Genomic DNA, 22,058 nt, shown 5'->3' with positions numbered 1-22,058 from the left:
TAGATAGTGCAATCTCAGCAACTGTGGCTGTAATGTGTTGTTTCAACTGGGCAATGCTGTGGATCTTCACCTTGTACACCTTAGACTAAATAAACCCCCAGATGAAAAAGTCTAAGGTTGAGGGGGGGGGGGGACAACTCTCCATTGTGAAGCATGACCAATCTATCTACCAGGGAGAACTTCATTTAGGTGATCCCAAATGATGATGGCAAAATGGGGTGGTGCCCCATTCCATTGGTACACAGTAGGGAGCTTGGTGTTTCCCCAATCCACCATGGTAGGAGCCACAATTGGTAACTGATGGGATTATGGATACTGAGTCTCCTGTTCGATGCTATGGGGCTACATGTGATCACATCCTGTAAACTTTGCACAATTTCTGGTGTTACAGCTACCCTACCAGGATGTTCTTCATCCACAACACGGCCAGTTCCCTTGAATTTGTTGACCAGGTTCTTGATAGTCAGCCTGGTGAAGCCTGGTTTTCTGAATTTCCGAATGAAGTCCGTCTGCACCTGTTCATACGTGATTCCATGCAGAGGAGCACAAACACCGGCTGTTCTTTCTTCCACTGTTAGCATCTCATAACCAGCAAAAGAAATGTATTTTGTCATGATATCACTAAAATATATAGAGACTTTATAATCACCCTGTATATCATTATTGCTCGAGATGTACCACAAATAAGCTTATAAGTGAGGTCGAAAGAGTCAGATTTTCTTTCTTATGAGATGAAATAAAGAGGTAAAGTGTACTTTGTTGTTTTTAATGTGGTAGTGACTGTGTAAGTGCCGGATTGAATTCAACTTCATAAAAATTATTTATTTTATCTTAATGTCTGCCACAGCTCCAAATGAAGAGGTGCTCATAAACTGAAATCTTGTTCATGCAAAACAGATAAGCAATGCTGTGATATATATTTGAAATTTGTCCCTTTTTTAAATTCAAATCTGTTGATTTTCTGGTTTCATTTGTATGTTTATTACACTGCAACTTGATGGCGTTTTTAGATCTGAGATATTATTAGATATTTTATAATTTTGTATCAATTCTCTTTGTAACAAGGTAAAAAAGTGTTCCCCTGTGCTTAGCACCACACCATGAAGATGTATAGGGGGTGTGGGGGTAACGCCCCACACTTTCTTGATCCGGTTGTGAGTGGGGGTGATGTGATCAGCATCATGACCCTGACCGCCTTTACCCCCAGGGTTTCTCCAGATATCCATGCCATTCGACGCTGGGTGGGCGCCGGGGCCGCTTCCAATGTTAGAAAAGTTCCCGGATTTGAACCAGCTGGGGATCGAACCCAGGACCTTTAGCATGGTAGTCAGACGCGTTACCGACTGATCCACCATGGCCACATTCTCTTTGTATGAAAATAAATTTGAATAGTCTGTACTAGTAAAACTGTTTAATATGAGAAAGGTAAGCATAACATATTCAAAAGATATTATATCCTCTATGTGCAATAACTATTTTGAAATGAAAGATGAATAACATTGTAGAAAGAGGTGTGTTTTTATTATAAATAACTTCCAAATTTAATAATTAGTTCTGTTTCATGATTATTCCAATTTACTTTAGTTATATTTGGATAGTAAAACAACATATGTCATTATGGGGCATTCCTTTGTCATGGGTGGGATGCCCAAACTACTGATAGTTAAGCAACATTTTTCTTACAGTTTCTGTGAAATGATTTACGAAACTAAACACTGTTGATTAAACATAACTACCCTTAAAATTATTTCCTAGATTTATAGCTGTAATTAAACAATTTTGTGTCATAGATGAAGCAGATAAAATACTGCCTCTTTTCTGTTAATTTTCAAATGTTGAAGAATAAATTATTTGAGAGAAAGAGATTGTAATTGGCCTTTTAATATTCTAGTGCAGTTGGAGGGGAAATGTAACAATTAAAGGAGAAATTAATTGGTTGTTTGGTGTCACGGGTGGGACACAATGCAAATCAAAAGTAAATCAAAAAGTTAAAATAAACGAACAATATGTAAAATACATTCTACCTTCTATTCTGCATAATACTTGAATTTTTATCCAAATTGCAATTTTAGATTGTTCACTCACGAGATGGAGTTACAGCATTTCATTTAATTTCACAAATTGAGATTCAGGACACTTTGACACTTGTACATCATTATAAGTCCATATTATTTATAGCATTGAAGATTAGTTTACTGAATGTTTTATTTTTTAATTTCAGTGATACACAGGTTTCATACCAATATTACCTGAGCGTGTCCCCAGCAGATGGCCATTTATACATTTCAAATCCAGAGAAACACCAGATCTTGCGAGTTTTGTCTCTAGAACCAGTAACAGAACCTGCCATCAATGCAGAACCAGTTGTTGGCTCAGGGGAACGTTGCATTCCAGGAGATGAGAATCACTGTGGGGATGAGGGACCGGCAAAAGATTCAAAGCTTGCCCATCCTAAAGGTAAGGATATTTTTCTACAATAAACAAGCAAGCGCGAAGCGTAGCAGAAGCCGGAGGACACCCACCCACCTCCTAATTTTCCATGTACATATCAACTTTATATATTTGCTACTATTCATGGGAATAGACATCTCGGTGGCGAGTGTGTTGGTACCTCAACTTATGAGCTGACCATCCACACCCTAGAGAAGGGTAGTGCATACTACCCCTTGGTATGTAGGGGGAGGAGTACATATGGAATGCAGTCGATATGATGCAAATATGTGGTCAAAGAACACAAAGTTCTGTAATATTGGTATGTGTTAAGTCTCGGCTGAACCTTTGGTCGATGCCAGGGTGGCTGTTTTAGAATTTTCCTCCTCTTTTGAAAAACTACTCTTTTCCAGAATCTGAAATATTACATATGCCTAGAATGCCTTCAGGAGCATTCAAGTGAATCTTCATGTGGTGTGTGCTTTCACTGTTGCCTAGATATTTGAAATAGTTTTGTGGCTATGTAAGTTTATTAAACTATTGATATTGTAGCAGTTTTTCAAAAGGAGTGGAAATTTCTGAAACGGCTGCCCTGGAATCAACGAAAGTTCCAGCCGAGCCTTGAGTGTTCGACTGAAAGGCATGTAAAGTAGATTAACTTCGTGACAAAACTTTTTCATTGTACTGAAAGTAAAGTTGACGATTTTGCCTCACATTATAACAGTGGTCTTTTAAGACTGTATAAAGGGCAGCAGTGATGATAGAAAAAAATTAGAGAGGGAATAAAGACCGGAGTTAATACAGACAATATTTTTACTAAAAACTGTGGGTAGTTGCTTCTCTGCCCCCCTCCCTCTTTAGAGTCGCTGCTGATAAAGTGAAACTGAAGGTATTTATCATATTGATGCTGCAGGCAGAAGAATCACAACCGTAACCATATATGAACATGTTCCTTAAGTCATAATGAAACAAATGAACCAAAACTGACCTTGTGAACCTAGTGAAACCAGTTATTGTACCTAACTTAGGTGAAAGCTTTGGTTGCATTTTTTTTTTATGGATGTTTCCACATGGCATCCAGCAAGAGACCATTCCTTCTGGCAGAAATAAATATTCTTGCTCATTTTAATCATACTTGAAGTTCATCTTGTGCATGTTGCTTCATATTGCTCTCTGTTCAAATTTTATTGCATTTTCCAAAATATTGCAAGGCCTCCCTGATGGTGTAGTGGTAATGTCATCACCTTGTAATCAAGTGGTCCCGGGTTCAATACCAGGTGGAGGCACATGGCACAGTGGTTCGGATCTCACTATAAACTGTAGGTCCAGTCCCGATTAGCCTTTCTGTGCATAAAGGGGACTTAAAACATCAAAAATCAACCAAAATATTGCAGTTTTAAGTCGTCATGCAAGTGTATTTTCTGCAGATAGCAATCTTCACATAGCAAATCTGTAAGAACGCCATAATGGAATCCATAATGTTCATGTGAGGACTCGAGAAATGGTCAATTGCTGCAACTAAATTAATTTTTTACAGTTGAGAAATGTTAATACTTGTGTTTTAGACCATACAAATTGCAAAGAATGCACATATAATCTGTTCCTATCAATAATTATGCATTTTTACTTTTACAGGTTTAGCAATTGCTGCAGACAAAACTATGTACATTGCAGATGGTACTAATATACGTGCTGTGGATAATAAGGGTATAATTCATACTCTGGTAGGACATCATGGTCACCACAATCATTGGAAGCCTATTCCTTGTCATGGAGCAATCCCTGCACAGCAGGTAAGTCAACCCTTAAATTTAAGCTGTTGCACAATTGTAATTCAATTCCTTCATAAATATTTTGAAAAATATAGACTAAAATTAAAATCTAATTATAAATTAGACAAAAGCAGACAAGCAGAAATAAATTTTAAATTTCTTATAAATCTTTAATTAGGCTAAAATATATTATAATTTTAAGTGTAAAGGTGAAACACTTAAAATTACAATTTTATTTTATTTTTAAGATCATCATCTCTCTCTCGCACTATGCTACACCACACACACAGAGAGAGGGAGGGAGAGAGAGATGTGATGATGATCATAAAAATAAAACTATTGTCTGCCATTCAGCTACATCAGCCAGAGGCAACTCTACAGACGAGGTAAAGGTCAACAAGTTTTTTTTAATGTAATAAATATTTTTTAAATGGTACTTGTTACTGATAATTTTTCTAATTTGCTGAATGTAAGAAATATCTCATGATCCATATTGTGATTAGTTAAAAAGGAATGGTGCAAATAAATATTTGTATTTAAATTTTCCAGGCACAACTACAGTGGCCTACAGGCTTGACACTTAGTCCTTTGGATGGAACTCTTCATTTCATTGACGACCACCTGGTGCTGAAACTAACAGATGATCTCAAAGTTAAAGTAGTTGCTGGTACACCTTTGCACTGCAGGCTCCATCCAAACAAAGATGAAGACAGCGCAACAAATACCGTTCTAGGTTCCATCTTGAGCTTGGCTTTCTCTCCTGCGGGAGACCTGTTCATTGCCGAGAGCGACTCCAGGAAAACCAACACCATAAAAGTGATTGATTCCGCAGGAAAGATAAGGGACTTTGCCGGGAAACAGTCTCACTGCGACTGTTCCAACGGACCGATTGGCTTGAGTAGCACCAACGGAACGTGTACATGTGGAGTACACTCTGAGACGATGCTTACTTCAAATGCACAATTCTTCTCCATTTCTGCAATGACTGTCTCTCCCGATGGGGTCCTTCATTTAACAGATCAAGGGAGCCTGCACATACTTTCCTTGGAACACTACTTGCCTATACATAATGAAAATGGAGAATTTCATATCCCTTACCCGTCAACCAGAGAAATTTACGTGTTTAATCGGTATGGACAGCATATAGCTACCAAGGACTTGACATCAGGAAAAATACGGTACTCCTTTTTGTACAGCAAGAATACAAGTTTTGGAAAACTCTCTAAAGTAACCGATAGCTCTGGAAACAAAATAGTGTTCCTTCGAGATTACAGTAATGTTGTGAGCACGATTGAAAATACACAGGGACACAAATCTGATCTAAAAATTTCTGGAGTTGGTTTCCTGATAAAGTTCCAAGAAAAAGATAAATCTGAAATGTCGTTTGAATATGATAGCATTACAGGTCTCTTGACCAGCCGTGCAGACACCAAAGGAAACACATACATGTTCAAGTATGAGTCCCACGGAAGGCTGAGTGAAGTTATTCTACCAACGGGAGAAACAGTCAATTTAGACTTTAGACTTCTTCCTGAAGATGACATCATGGTTCAAGCCACATACAACAATCTCAATTCAATATCCCTCAAGATGGAAAGACAGTCGAAGAAGCTGATTATTAAAGAAGGTAATTATAAATATCCTCTGTATTCCAAACCTTGAACATCAAACTGTAAAAAAAAATGTTTATGCATTTTTTTAAAAAAAATCTGCATTAGTCATAAAGTTATGATTAAATATTTAAAAAATATATGAAATTCATTATAATCAGTAGATGTATGAGGTATTCAAATGTCAGCAATAGTGATATTTCTGTTGGCAATTAATGATTGTGATACTTTGTCAAAGCTTAAAGATGATATCCATTCTATGATTATTTTCTCTAAAAATATATACGTCATCCGGAAAGTAAGTTCCAGCATGCAATAAAATGAAAAATATATATAGTAATATCATGACCTTTATAGGGGTGAGAATATATACATGGTACAACATTCACACATAATCGCCATAAGAATTCAAGCACGCATCACAGCGAGATACCGAGTTCTTTATACCCGTATCATAGAACGTTTCCGCCTGAATGGAGAACCATTGGGAAACTGTTCAGTTCTTCGTCAGTACCATAATGTTTTCCAGCAAGGAATGCCTTAAGGTGGAGGAACAAATGAAAATCAGATGGGGCAAGATCAGGACTGTAAGGGGGGGGTGTGTGGTAGTTTTTCTCAATGGATGGTCGTCAGGAGTTCCTGAGTTGCATTTGCCACATGCGGACGAGCATTGTCGTGGAGGAGAATGACACCCCAACTGAGCATGCCACGTCGTTTGTTTTGGATTGCACGACGCAGGTTTTGAAGTGTCACACAATAGGTTTCGGCATTGATGTGCTGTCGACGCTCCATAAATTCCACAAGCAATACTCCATGCCTATCCCTAAACACAGTGCACATGATTTTTTTGTTCGTAAGCTTTGGTTTTGGTTGCATTTTCCACGGTGACACGGAGTGTCTCCACTCCATGGTGCTTCGTTTCTGTTCTGGTGTTTCATGCAAAACCCATGTCTCGTCTCCAGTCACAATCCGATCCAACAACTCTTGCCCCTCCTCACTATACCGTTTCAATGCACTCTAATGCACTTCCCATTCTTTCCTTTTTGGCATTTTCGGAGAGCTGGTGAGGGACCCAATGGTTACACAATTTTCGAAATTTCAAATTCACTGTTACAATTTCATACAGCACAGTTCTGGAGATTTGTGGAAACTCTAATGACAGCTCAGACAAAGTGAATCGTCTGTTCTCCCTAATCTGCTCTTCCACTAAACGAACCAAATTGGGATTCACAACAGACGGTCGACCACTTCGTTCTTCATCATGAACACTAACCCGTCCACCACGAAACTGTCTCACCCATCTTCTTACCATTGAAGCACTCATTATTCCTTCTCCATACACCTCACAAATCTGACGGTGGATCTCCGCAGCTGGAACATTACGTGCATCCAGAAAACGGATCACGGACCGCACCTCACACGTGGCGGGAGTTTGGATTGTCCGAAACATAACAACAACGCACTATGCACTACTTTCCTGACCAACTTGCTTCAGACTGACAGCTGCACTTCATCAAGGTTGTGGCTACACAAGGCGCATGCGAATTCACCTGCCCCACTTGCAGTGCCACGGTATTCATCAGTGGAACTTACTTTACGAACGACGAATATATCATGAACCAGTAAAATTCTCACAAATATAATTCAATGATTAGTTGTTCCATATTCTTAACTACCATGTCCAGTAGGTTATGAGGTTTATACAGGAGGGTGCAAAATTAGGTATACAGTTGTTACTTTGGAAATAATGTGCAACTGTATATCTCTTTTTGCACTCTCCTGTATATTAAGAGCATAACCTGCTACATTAATAATTATTTTATGTTATTTCAGTAACATATGTTTATAAATAACTGATTTCATTGGTGAAATACTTTGTTCACACAGTAATAATTAGTGTACAGTTTAAAATTAAACACTTCATTGTGAAGTGTATTATGAATTTTTAAGGGTAATTTTAAATTTATTAATTTTAAAGAAGAAATATTCTGACCACGTATCAGACAATAAATGAGATATTTTTTTTTAAAAAAAATCGTAAATAGTACGTTTTCATGTTTTACAAGCAATTCCTTGATATATTATTGCTTTAAGAATGAAGTTCTTGCTCCTTGATTTGTGAACACACGCGCTATGCACAAGTGAAACTGTGCAGAAGAATACTAACTATTGATATTTACTTAAAGGTTTGACTGTTAATGAAGCGCAGAGCTTCAGAAACGGAACATTCTCCATCTGGATGGGATGGGATGGACAACTGTGGAGTGCCGCAGAGGCAAAGCACCCACTTCTGGAACTGGCTTTGCCTGTGGAAGCAGAGATGTTGCAGCTGCCGAGCACCCAGATCGTGGAACTTGGAGATTCCATTCGAAATGCCATGGATTGCAGATATGGACTGGTGGGAGATGTCAGAGGACCAGATCAGTTGCTGGAGACAGAACTCTTCGTAAGTCGTCACCATTCATCCTAATCTTTGCAATTAACGAAACGTGGCAGACAAGCCAAGTAAAATAAAGCAAATAATTCAATCCTACTATAATCTTGAATATCTCAGCTCCACTGGTTTTGTCTTTCGCTGTCATTCATTGCACAAGTAAAATTTTGAAATAAAAATCATCATATAATGGAATTTTTTTCAAGTCTTATCCTCCAACCATTAGAATTACTTTCTCGGCATAACTATTGTTCGCATCTAAACAATTGTGTGCATGCATGTTTCACATGGTGCCACGTAGCAGCATTCTCAGGAATTTTACCAGTAAACTGATATCGGCATATTGGTAAAAGAAGTGCTCTAATATTTGCTAACAGTTGAATCTAAAAGCCCTGCATGAAAATCTAGGTTTTGTCTTATTTTTTTAATTGAAAATTATACATGCTTTTCCACTATTTCGCTCATAATTCATTTCAGATAATCAATTTTTCATTACATTTTTCATATTAATTTGTATTTTAATGCATGTTAATTAGAGGAGTATATGCAACATTAATATTTATTATGTAATATACTAAAATATAGCTTAATAATAGAATCTGAGAGGTTCCAAAGAGAGGATGAAGGTTTAAGAAAGTAAAACAATAAATTCCAATGGAAATTCTATAGAAAAGCAACTTTGTAACACGATTTCTAAATGATATCAATAAAAAATTATAAATGTATAGCTTAATCTCTGTGTCAAGATATAATTAAGAAAAATTAATATAAGTGATTAGCATTCACTTAATTTTATTACCAGTTCTAGCACTTATTTGTTTGTGCCAGAATCAGTAAGTAAATACTAATCACTTATATTATTTATTCTTAAAACTGTATTAATATATAAACCTCAATGTTTTCCCCACAATGAATTTTGTTGCAAAATGAGTGTAAAAATGGAGATTGTATGTATTCCACCTTCATAGCACACTGTGATACAACCCCGCTCATTTTATTTTTTTACACAGATAAAAAAAAATCAATATTTACAATATAAATTAACATATACTTCCTTCATTGCATTAAACTGAATTAAAGTCAATGAATGCTTGAAAAGGATAATGATGATAATACTAAGAATGTTAACATCATAAATATGTTCTACTTTCAGGTTAACCAGTCTCGTGTATTTGTAGTAGAGTTTGATCAAGCTGTTGGGAGGGAAACATTCTATGATAGAGATCGCCAACAGCTTCTTGCAGTGAACTATGATGCAGCAGGACTACCCAAGGCTTGGATTCCACCAAGTGGTGGCCATCCAGTCAACATCACATATGATAGGTAGAAGAGTCATTTATGTACTGTAGTATCTTGTTTAGACAACAATATGTCGATTTATATGCAACATGTTTGTCATATATATGCGCTCGATAAAATGATACTTGCGCACAAATTATGACTAATGCTTTTGTTTCCAGCTACTTTTAGTGCTTGATTTTATACTTTCGCATTAGAAACTCTGGAACTTCAGCCCCTAAAACTGAAAATTGAGCTTCCACTATAATTGTGCCATGTGTGCTTTCAAGAAGATAACTAAAATCCTCATTCTTGCCTCTATTGTTCTACTAATTGCCAAGAATTAAAAATGACATGATACGTGAAGTTTTTCAGTACAATTATATTATTTTAAGCCAAAAATTGAACACTGATACTTGGCCGAGATTCATATGAATTTGAAATGTAATTTTTCAAGTTGAAAAAATCAATATTAATTAATTAAAGTTAATATTAGGTTTCATGAATGGTTGTAAATTTATGTTGAATTGCTTGGACTTTTAACCACTGTATTTCGTTCACTAGAGTGATGCAATGAGCATTTTTCGCTCAAATGGCAAATGGTTCACAAGGATAATGCTAGATAGCGTCTGGGATTGACAGCTTCTTTGCTCGAGCGGATAACGTTCGAACAAGAAAAACAATCGGTTTGCACTCGAAATCCAGTAGCAGTGGTGTACCAGGATTTTCAGAAGGATAGGGGTTATGTATACTTTTTCTTGGTAGTCAGCCCTCATTCTGTCATATTTTCCTACCTTTGACGTTCTATTTTTTAGGAATACTGGGTGAAAAGGGGGGAAGGGTTATAACCCGCATCAACCCCCCCTTGTACAGTAGTACAATAACTGTAATTTGTCTGTGGTTGTGGGCCCTCAAATATGGATTGTGAAGAGAAAGACGCAGTGAAAATGAAACTAAAGCAAATATAGTCATTATGTTAAAAAGTTGATTAGTCTATCTTACAAAATACTGTGATAAAAGAAAATGAAGTAGATGACTATGAGCTGAAACTGCCAGGATGGATATTTTGTATATGTGTCTATAATTATTGTCACATTAAAATGATATTCCATTGTAAATGCTAGAACGTGGGAGACTCAAACGAGTATGACCAAGCGAAAGTGGTCCCATGCAGTACTCTAATACACACTAACATTCAGAGAAATTCTATTTTCTTCACTAATTTAATTCAAATTGCCTTCTATTTTGCACTCCGATCCACACCATCAAAGCAGGTCTGCCTGGGCAGACTACTAGACAGAGTGGAGCTTTGCCAACCAATAAATAATCTCCCAAGCATTAACCCTCATGTTGAGTTTGAGTTTTTGTTATAAGTCCACTTTATGCACAGAAAGGCTAATTGTGACTCGACCTGCAGTTTAAAGTATGATCCGAATCACTATGTGCCTCCACTGGCTATCAAAACTCGAGACCTCTTGATTAGAAGGTGATGTTACTATGCTACCGGGAAGTCCCCTGCTCATATTTACTATTTCTCCCAATATATTGTTTGGGAATCACCTACATGCAACCACATAACGTATTAAGACCACTACCTTGAAGGCTGAGACAGAATGATTGGATTGGATTGATTTGTTGTTTTAATTCCACTTTATGCACAGTAAGGCTAATCGGAACTGGACCTACAGTTTAAAGTGGGATCCGAACCACTATGTGCCTCCACCGGGAATCGAACCCGTGACCCCTTGATTACAAGGCGACGACGCTACCACTGTGCCATTGGGATGCCCTGAGACAGAATGAGTCTTAAACGTCACATAAAACCAAGCACAGTGTTTAACATTCCAAACAATTCATCATGAATCAATCACCATTGATCAGCTGCAAAGTACACTTTTTTCGCTCATAAACTTTTAAAATGTATTGCACTTTTGTTCTTGTTGAAATTCGAATGCTAATTATGAGTGGGAAAAATATAACTCATTCTCCTTGAAGGTTCAACCGAGTGGAAGGCTGGCAGTGGGGCTCACAGATGGAGAAGTACACGTATGAACGACATGGTCTTTTGTCAAAAATAAGCTGCCCAGATGGAAACACTACTCAGTTTGCTTACAACGATTGGAATTTGGTGAGTCAAGGTTATACACACAATGAATATAATTGGGATAATCATTGTTCTTTCTGTTCCATTTTCTTCTTTATATGAACACATACACACACCAACATGAAACATTGTAAACAGATTGATAATAATATAAAATACTGATTCAGCAAGGCTTAGTAAATTAGATACTTCACATTAGTGTTTAGGAAATCAGGTTTAATATAGGGATAAGTCATTACCTGTGATATTGCAAAGTACCACTTGAAATTTATTTACCAAAACTTGCAGATACTTTTTCCAGCATTTTGATCTTTCACGGTTTGCAAAAATGCCACGTCACACTTTCACAGAGTCTAATTATCCTGGAATTTATGCAAAATTCTATGTTTCTTTTTATTTTGCACCAGCTTTGTGTGAAAAATGGGATGTTCCCATTACATAACATATATTTTAATATTATGGTGTAATTCATGACTCTTGGTAATAATAATGAATACTTTGACATTTGTAATATTTAGAAGTTGTTCAAGCATTGGAATCGGTGAAAATCTGTAAGAGTATCAACATCAGTTCTAAGTAGTATCAGCTCAGTCCTAATTTAATAACACATGAAAACAAGAAAAGTAAGCTCATGATATATAAACCTAACTGAGGTGCATTTTCTGTGCTACAATTTATTTCCCTTTTATAATAAAGAACATGGGAATTAAAATTGAATTTACCTCATGGCTTCTTAACTTCTTGTCAAATTAATATTTACTCATGAATTTTACTTGTTAAAGAATTAAATATATCTGCTGCATAAGTCTCTAATATAATTTTTGTCTTGTCATTTCAGCTATCGTGGATCTCACTTCCAAGCAAAAGGCGGTACAGTTTGCAGTATGATGAAGAAGGAGGACTACGTCATGTAATACTGCCAAGTGGAACCCGACACTCTTTCTCGGCACAATTGTTATTTGGACACTTGCGAATGAGCTACACTCCTCCTGGAAGCAGCCACTCTTACCTTCAGTATTACGACCATCAAGGGAAGCTTCTACGAACAGTGTTTCCTGGAGATGGAGCTCGCATAGCTTATCGATATGATCACTCAGGAAGACTCTCGGAGATCATTCATGGAGACGGCCGCAGTCAAATCAGTTATGGCAATTCGGGCTTTCCGAGTGAGGTTATCCACAGCGAAAAAGATTTTGACTACAAATGGGATTTTCAGTACACTGGAAACTTGCTGACGGAAGAGAGGATAGATTACGGAGCTAAAACAGGACTGAGCAATGCTAAATTCACTTACGAGTACGATAGTAATTTCCGCCTCGTTAACATCCAAGGGCGAATAGGTGGTCAAAATCTCCCTGATTACGCATTGAATTATAATGGTCGCACAGGCTCTTTGGAACAAATTGGGCAGTTCAAAGTCTCCAAGTCACATCTAAATAAAACTGATGTTTTTGATTTTACAGCAATATTCTCAAGATTCCAGAATGAACATTTTCAAGAAAAGCAAATAACTGTCACCATCCACAATATGCAGGTATTCCGCATGGAATTCATATATGATGACCACAATCGAATCAACCAAACCCGTACTTACACTCACAATGTTGGTGTTAATACTTACATGAATATTAAAAACTACACATACGACCCTGATGGACAGCTACAGAAAGTTGTAGCTCAGGAACCGTGGAGCTTTAAATATGATGACAACGGCAATATGTTATCACTGACGTACAGAGGAAATGCCATACCTATGGAATACAATGTTCTAGATAGAATTGTCAAGTTTGGAGAAGGATGGTACAAGTATGATAACAGAGGTTTGGTAATTCAGAATGCTCGGGAAGAGAGATTCCATTACAATGCCAAAGGGCTCTTGGTTCGAGCGACCAAAAGAGGTCGCTTTGATGTTCACTACTTTTACGACCACATGGACAGGCTGTCCACAAGGAAAGACAACTACGGCAATGTGACGCAGTTCTTCTACACGAATCATGATCGTCCAAGTGAAGTTAGCCACATCTACAGCCCTAGAGATGGAAAGTTGATGTCTTTAGTTTATGACGACAGAGGTCACCTCATCTTCGCTCAGGTGTACCGTCACAAGTACTACATTGCTACCGATCAATGTGGAACGCCGGTAATGATTTTCAATCAGTACGGAGAAGGGATTCGAGAAATCATGCGTTCACCATTTGGACACATAGTGTATGACTCAAATCCTTACTTGTACCTTCCGATTGACTTCTGTGGAGGACTTCTGGATCAGGTGACAGCATTGGTGCACATGCCGGGAGGGAAAGTATATGACCCTCTGATTGGACAGTGGATGATGCCGTTGTGGGAAGACATCTTAGACAGAGTAACAACACCAACTCAACTCCACCTCTACAGATTCAATGGAAATGATCCTATTAATGTCCACCAGAAGAAAAGATACCTGACAGGTAAGTGTCGCAGTAATTATTGTCTTCTAAAACATGAAACTTGTATTTGGGGCATTCCATGAAAAGTCGTCCTACTCCATGTAATGAATTATTGTTTTTTAATTGCATCAAGGTTTCAATGTTTGTGAATGCATATAATTTGCATATTTCACAAAACTTATTAGCATCTGTAAACAAATTAAGTCAAATTTTGATACATTTTCAGTCACACATGTAACACATTTTCGTTAATGCTTTTCATGCATTCAGGCTGTGTGATCATACTGGAGTTTTCTTTCCCATTTGCTAGCAGACACCACTAGTACTTCATAATTCTCTGAGATGAATTCATTATGAATATTTTAATCCAATCTCGTGTCTAGAACCTTACATTTTATGTGTGAAATGTCACGCACGTAATGCTGGAATGCCCCATTTGCATATTTTTTTTTTTTTTTTGTCAATTTCCTGCCACTTTTTGACTAATTGCGATGCTGAGGATTAATGGTAATTAGATAAATTGATAATCGGACCCTCGCAAATTTGCCTAGTCTTTTTCAGTCCTAGACTAGGAGCCAACCTCCAGTGTGTAGTTGTTACGATGTCAGGGGTCTCAGGTTCGAATCCCAGCCTGGCCATTGGTATTCTTTGTGGGTGTTCCTTCATCAATTTCAACATATCATCTTCACGATGAGCCAAAAGTGGCAATAAAGTGAAGAAAAATAAATCAAATCAAATCAATCAATCAATCAATCCTAGACAGGACTCAAACTTTGAACCTTCAGTGATAACATTGAGTATATCACTCAACTCAGTCACAAAGACAGCTAAACATGAAATTTTATATTCTCTAAATTCTTACAAGAGAAAATCACTTAAAGTTACAAAAAATAGTACCACTTTAGGGATGAAAGTGCATTCTGCCATAATTACATTGGAGTTTTGCATTGAATGCAAATTTACAGGGCAATCTCTATTTCATATAATTTCAAATATTTCCTACAGCTATTCAAATTCGCTCTTGTTACGATTTGTTACAAAATAAATCATTCACAGTTCCACTGAACCTGACTCCATGCAGGTTTCATGTGATCACATTCATAGTAGAACCTGGGGCCTCCCCAATGACATAGTGGTAGCATCATCGCCTTGTAATCAAGGGGTCCCAGGTTCGATACCCGGTGGAGGCACAGAGTGGTTCGGATCCCACTTTAAACTGTAGGTCCAGTCCCGATTAGCTTTATTGTGCATAAAATGGACTTGAAACTCCAAATCAATCAATCAAATCATAGTAGAACAAAACAAAACCTTACTTATAGTGGCTGAACCTTTTTATAATTCAATATTTTGACATTTCACATCTCTCTTTCTCAAAAGCTTTCAGCAGATTAAAATGCCATTGACACAAACAATCAGTGACAATTGATCTAACCAGTGGTTCTCAAACATTTTTCTCATTGTACCGTTTAGTCATAACTAAACGTCTAATGTACCATAGGTTTTGCTCCGAATAGTGGATTTTGGGATTTTTTTTTGGCTGCCTCATATGTTGGAGCCCTGTATTTGCAATAGAGGAAAATAGCATTCGGGCTGTATGTAGAAAGATGGTAAACAAATAAGCATTAGGATCGTACATTTATTATTTTATTAGGTGTTCCTTCATTTACAATCTTTATGATTAGCACGTGTATGCTAAAAAGCATATAACAAACTTTAATTTTCATATATTTTTTCAAGAGTTATTGAAAAAAGATGTAAAGAACGAAATAAGTTAGTAAACAAACTTTCAGCACAATTTTGGAGTTTTATTGTAAATCCTCAGAGCTACTAGTGAGAAGGATGAGCCTGGATAGTCTGACACAGTTTCTTAATGTCTGGTTGTGCACTTGAAACTTTCAAGTGGGGATTCGACTCCAAATTTTGTCTATTATAGATTTCGAATAATGAGTGTTTTGTTTCAAAATATATGAAACAAAGAAAAGCGTGTTAGTGACAAAATCAGCCTTATTTTCCTGTTGGATGCTAAAGCTATGAAGTCTGAAACAATTAAGTCTGCTCTACACACCTGCAGGAAAGATATTGCCATGTGGGTATTCTCAACATTTCTCTTCCGAGCTGATCGCGTACCCTCTTGTAGTCGTTCGTGTACCCCTGGGGATATGTGTACCACACTTTGAGAGCCACTGGATTAAACAATTAAAAGTACTAAACAATTACAGTTTACAAGTTTCCAGTTAACAGTAAATGTTTGAAGAATCTATTATATTGTGCCAAATGGTGTTGTCATTACAGGTATGGTTTTGTTGTTTCTGTTAAGAGTTACATGGAATATTCAGTATCTCAGTAAATCAAAAAAAGAAAAAAATAGTTTAATACATTGCTGGCCAGGATGTTCTTATAAGAGTTCAATTTGTAGAGAATATCGCTAAGGAATTTCTTGTTTTAGTATTTATTTAAATTAAATATTCTTCAGTTCATTCCCAAATGAGAAAACAACTTCCCTCCCTCTCCTAACAACATCATCATCATCATCATCATCATCATCATCATCATTATTATTATTATTATATATTAATTTACATATGCGCATAAGAAAAAAATGTTGTGTAATTTTGTATGGCAGTGGGCAACCATGCATATTTTACCCAGTTTTGACATTTGCATTTACAGTAATTGATTTATGACATGCAAACTGAATCAATTGTAATACATTTAAATATTTTACAAAATCTACAAATGAAGAAAGGAATCTTTCCAAACATAATGTAAATATGGAAGAGATACCAAAAAAGAAAAAAAATGTACATTTTCAACTGCAGCTTCATAGTATATACTTGTATCACCTTTATTACAAAATAATACAATTATTCTTGTGTGGAAGCTGTTTTGTTTTTTTTATTATTTATTAAGCAGCTCTATAAGTTGACTTGAGAAAGTTCTGGTAAACTCTAATGAACATTGCCAAAGAAGTAAATGCAGTTTTCAAATAAGAAGTATTGTATTATTATCATCACCAGTGTTTCTCATACCTTGTAAAAAATGATCTGGAAATATGATAAATAAATTCTCCTTTGAGAACATTTATTACAATGCATCATGTGATGAATAATAATAATAATAAAATTGTCTTTATTAGAGTGGGCGTGTTTCAGTCTCGAGGGCCACTCTTATAACAGACACTTGTCTGGGTGATTATTGCAAAGTGAAAGTGGAATGTATGAATATACACTGATTACATGCAAGCTTGATGGATACTGAATATAAAAATATAAATTGAATAAAAGGAAGAATAATAATACATAAAACTTTACTGTAGGAGAATTGAAACAAACAAAATATAATGCTTAGTAGCAAACTGTAGAAGAAAGTGGCATGTGCAAATTTGTGTAAGGGTTTGTATGACTTAACTTTCAACATCTTGCACAGTGAGTGGTTTAACCCCTTAAATGTGGAAATTTTCTGAACAAGTCTCTACTGTAGTTTTTTTTTTTTTAGCAGAATATATCGTTGAACAAAATTAACTGAAATAAAACACCAGTATTTGCCTACCTTCTTCTTTTACGCCATTATTTTTAATAGAATTCCTTTCATATTCCATGATAAATGTAAATAATACACATTCATGTCAGCATGTATGTACTTCAGGTTCATGCAAAGTTAATCTTTTTGGTGTAGACATCTTTGAAATGTGTCACAATACAAAGTCTGTACGCTGGTACCTTGTTTCTCTCCTAACACCTTTGGGTGTGACATACTTTGCATTCTTCTTATGAGCTGTTGGGGGCACTACACTGCATGAGAGCAGACAACTTTTCGAATGTCTTCATTTATATTATCTTTCTTCTTCCTCGTCTGTTTTTTTTTTACTACAGCTAGCACAATCTCACCTAACAGATTGTTATGTTCTCAACGTGTAGGTGATGCCACTTACAGTCGAATCTAGTTGAAACCAACATAAAGCATACATATACACCATCCATACTTAAGGGGTTGTAGATCATAACACCACAGAGAGAACATAATATTGACTTTTTCCTGACATTCAATGGCAACAGAGACTGCACCTCCTGTTTGGCATCTACAATTAGATCATAATCACGGACTTCACTTACAAATGGCAATCAGGAAAAACTGTGAATTGTCCACAAAAGAAGGCATTGCTCTATATACCTTCACCTGAGGGAGTTTAAGAGCTTCTGTGTAGACTAATGGTTAGTGCTCTCACCTTTGGTATGAATGGTCCCATGTTCAAATTGCAATGGGAGCTTCAAAAGCGAGGAAAATAGCATCTTGCACTGACCAGACATCACCTAATGAAAAGCTGATTGACAGACCTTGACCCTCAACCCCCTGTGTTGATGTCCATCTGTAAAACGTAATGTATGTAATTATCAGGTTTGCAATTTTTAATATTCATGGAATCCTGGAAATAAACAGAACTCCACTTGACTTGGCTAACCTCCATAGATCATGAAATAATGAACTGGTACTGAAGTACTATTAAGATACATGCAACATAAATTATATGAGTGGTGGGGGAATATATACACATGCAAATCAGTAATGCTGATATAAATTTTTCATTGCAGATCACTCGAGCTGGCTGGAGCTATTTGGTTATGACTTGAAGAGCCTTGCACCTCAAATATTTCCGATTGAGTCCTCAGGATTTCCTGGCCCTCGTGGTGAACTTCTAAGTTCCTTGCCGTCCCTGTTAGTAGATATGCCATCTCGTCTCTTCACCAAGAGCCCAGAAACATCATTCAAGCCCGTCTCCGGTTTCCTAGCTCATTTGTCAGAGAAGAAATTTAGTTTGTTGAGCCTAGCCACGCTTCCACGATCAGCTGTGAAGAAGGATGTTTGGCCACGACAGTTTCCACCATTCCGAGTATCGATCACAGAGCCACCATTTGGAAGAGGAATTCTAGTGTCTAGAATTAACGGGCGTGCAATCGTGAATAGTGTTCCGACTGCAAATCCCATTTACCGTGACGTGTTTACATCAGTGTTCAATCAGTCCTTGATCCTTGGTTTCAGCTTCAGGATACATGGTCAGGATACATTCTATTTTGTAAAAGAAGATGTTTGGAGAGCAAGCGACGATCATGGCCAACTGAAGCGACTCGGAAGCCAAGTGAACACTACTTTCCATGAAAAGGAAACAGACAGTGCCAAAATCATAGATCTCAAAATACACAGTCCCAGTGCAGCAGTGAACCTTCGCTATGGCACCACAGTTGAGAAGGAAAAGCAACGACTTCTGCACCACGTGAAAGGAGCGGCCGTGCGCAAGGCGTGGCATCGGGAGAAGGAGCTTCTGAAGAATGGATTCACCGGCTCCATGGACTGGAGTACGTCAGAGATGGAAGAGATCAACAAAGTTGGTTATGCATCGTCATACGAAGCAGAGTACATCCACGATGTTCAGAAATATCCTGAGCTTGCAGAAGATCCATTCAACATACGTTTCTTTAAAAAATCTGATGTTATAGGTAGCAGTAGCCGCAAAAAGCGAGCGTTGTCCACAAAACGTGATTCCTTAGCGTCGTCCATGTCTATTCCTTTCCAAAGGACTTGTTTTAAACACTGGTGGCTGCCATGGAAGCATGATGATTGCTAGGACATTTACAAAGGAGATTCGTTACCGAAACTAGTGATACTCCTATTACAGTGCTGTTAAGAGTGCTGATAAAGTTTTTAGAGAAAAGAAATATAAAAATTCTTCCTAAAGAAACTGATAAATAAAGTCATAGATAAATTCATTTATACCAAAGCTATTATTCCAAAGATGCCAAATTAATAACAACAAAAAAATTAAATAATGAAAAACTATAGTGTAAACCTACATACAGAGACATGTTTAAAATCGAATATGACAAAACTAAATTACTCTCCACAGAATATAATAAAACTGTGTGTATACCATTGTTATACAGAGACAAGTAATCAAGTGTCCAGTGTGTTTGCGTGTGTGTTATTTTCAAAAACATTATACATGCAGCTTTGGCCAGCTTCTAGCTGACGTTTTTGTGTTAAAATTGTCGTCTACTAACATTGCCAAATATGTGCTATCTGTGTACAAAGCGAGTTCCGTTATTAATATGATGAAGAAATATTAATATAAATATTAATGGAGAAGAACTAAAGGGAAGCTCATAATTCATGTGCATATATATGTGCGAGGATATATTTATATGTATGTATGAGTGTATGTTTGTGCGCATGTATGTGTATATGTATGGATGCACATGTATATTTTTTTTGTTATGGAGGAAGTCAGTCCTCGGGCGAGTTCAAGAAAAAGAAGGATAATAATTAAGGAAGGTTTAAAATTTAACAGGAGTGAACTCAATTTGTACTTGCAGGCTCTTTGGGAAGAAACATTCTGCCTTAATGAAATGAATCAGATTACTTGACTTCCATGAAGTACAGTGCTACTTGTTTTCTTGAGAAAAAAGATATCATTAGCTTTTACCATGCCCACCCATGCTATCCCAGGTATTAAAATAAAATCATGTTTACAGTATATCATTAATAAGGAAAAAAAAATACTGTTTTAAGACATTGTCCCATTTAGAATTCTTGGAATCTTTGGCAGCTTTATACACTCCTAGAAGGTGTGATATTGCTAAGCTACTTTAGGTAAATGTAACCAAATATTGCTTGCAAAATAAGAAAATTATAAGATGCGTTGTTTTCGTATTGGCTTTTGTTTTCTGTGAATGGTACGTTTTTTAACCAAAAGAAAGATGGAAAAAAGAAGTAACTTCTTTAGGTTCTTAACTTAGTGTTAATTTTTTTATATACATCTATATAAAAAAAATGCTAATTTAAGTGCAATGGATATATGTAATGGTGATTACATATTTCAATGGTTGTAAATAGTTCCATTAAATATTGTCTTTGTTCCATATATCAAAGAATGAAACTGTGCTCTGTTGCGAAAGATAATGCTCTTGTAAAACTCGTGACTCAGTTGAGGAGGCCTTTCCTCCGTCTCTCTCTCTCTCTCTATCTCTCATATGGGACTGAAGCAAGTGAACTTTCCTGCAGTGCCACAGTGTTGCCATCCAAGAAGCTGGTCTAGTCACTTCCAACATGGATTGGACATGAATTAATTTAAACCTCATGTGAGAGAAATCAATGTATCACTTGTACTGACAATGAAGAGATTTTTAAGAAGTACAGCAGTCTGTGATGGATAAGTACTAGCACTAGAAGAAAAAAAAAGCACATTCTGCATTCAAATGTCCAATGACAGCTATGTCGTTAAATGGTGTTTTAAATAAATACATTTGTTTTGTACTTATTTTCTCTTATTAATGTGCATGCCATAACCAGTCTTTTGAAAGTTAGCTTTTTAAATGTAACTGAATAAATCCTTTCTAATGAAACTCACTGTTACATAAAGAAGCAACTGGAACTTACTTTTACCACTAGTTGTTCTAGATAGAATAACTCATAGAACATGTTGCATATGTGAACTATAAGTGGGGCCATTCTTTTTTTTAAATGACTGAAATTAACATTAATTTTCAATAATTTCTAATAAACCCAGTATTCATGATCATGATGGATACGGTAAACATGGTTTAAGTATTACCTAAGTGAAGTTTCGTGGAAGCGATACCACTCCACCACATCAGGCAAATTATCCAAGGCCCTCAAACCCTTCGACATCAGACTGGCAGCACACAAACTTGTATTCCACATCAGAAGAGTCCTACCCAACTTCAAGAGATACTACCGACACTGTTCCAAGAATGGATTGATGAACACATAAAAGATGCCAGAGTTAGGCCTTTCGCAGCACCTCCACACCACAAACAACTCCATCTCCTCCACATCCATACTTCACCCAACCAGCTCTACCATGGAAAACACTATAAAATAAAACCCATGCCATCATCCAACAGAAACCAGCATGCTGAACCTGGACAATGGACAGGCACACCCAACTTGGCATCCCATTATTTAAAAAAATCCCAGACCAGGAAAAGAAAA

The 22,058-nt window shown here is 36.7% G+C and overlaps 1 protein-coding gene across 6 annotated transcripts in view; it reads left to right on the top strand.

Annotated features, from left to right (window-relative positions):
* The window catches only part of Ten-a (Teneurin-a transmembrane protein), an 884,426-nt gene extending 863,099 nt beyond the window's left edge, over positions 1 to 21,327 (top strand). For all 6 annotated transcript variants that reach the window (XM_083119054.1, XM_083119053.1, XM_083119052.1 and 3 more), the window contains 8 exons: positions 2,222 to 2,457; positions 4,066 to 4,223; positions 4,752 to 5,829; positions 7,999 to 8,258; positions 9,400 to 9,569; positions 11,520 to 11,652; positions 12,467 to 14,075; positions 18,644 to 21,327. In XM_083119054.1, coding sequence (XP_082975180.1) covers positions 2,222 to 2,457; positions 4,066 to 4,223; positions 4,752 to 5,829; positions 7,999 to 8,258; positions 9,400 to 9,569; positions 11,520 to 11,652; positions 12,467 to 14,075; positions 18,644 to 19,674 — 4,675 coding nt within the window. In that variant the 3' untranslated portion in view covers positions 19,675 to 21,327. The remainder of the gene's footprint in view (positions 1 to 2,221; positions 2,458 to 4,065; positions 4,224 to 4,751; positions 5,830 to 7,998; positions 8,259 to 9,399; positions 9,570 to 11,519; positions 11,653 to 12,466; positions 14,076 to 18,643) is intronic.
* The last annotated feature ends 731 nt before the right edge of the window (positions 21,328 to 22,058 follow it).

The sequence above is a fragment of the Lepisma saccharinum genome, chromosome 3, assembly GCF_977018435.1.
Source record: "Lepisma saccharinum chromosome 3, izLepSacc3.1, whole genome shotgun sequence".
Lineage (NCBI taxonomy): Eukaryota > Metazoa > Arthropoda > Insecta > Zygentoma > Lepismatidae > Lepisma > Lepisma saccharinum.
The sequence above is the reverse complement of the archived record's forward strand: the minus strand, read 5'-3'. Positions and strand labels throughout refer to the sequence as shown.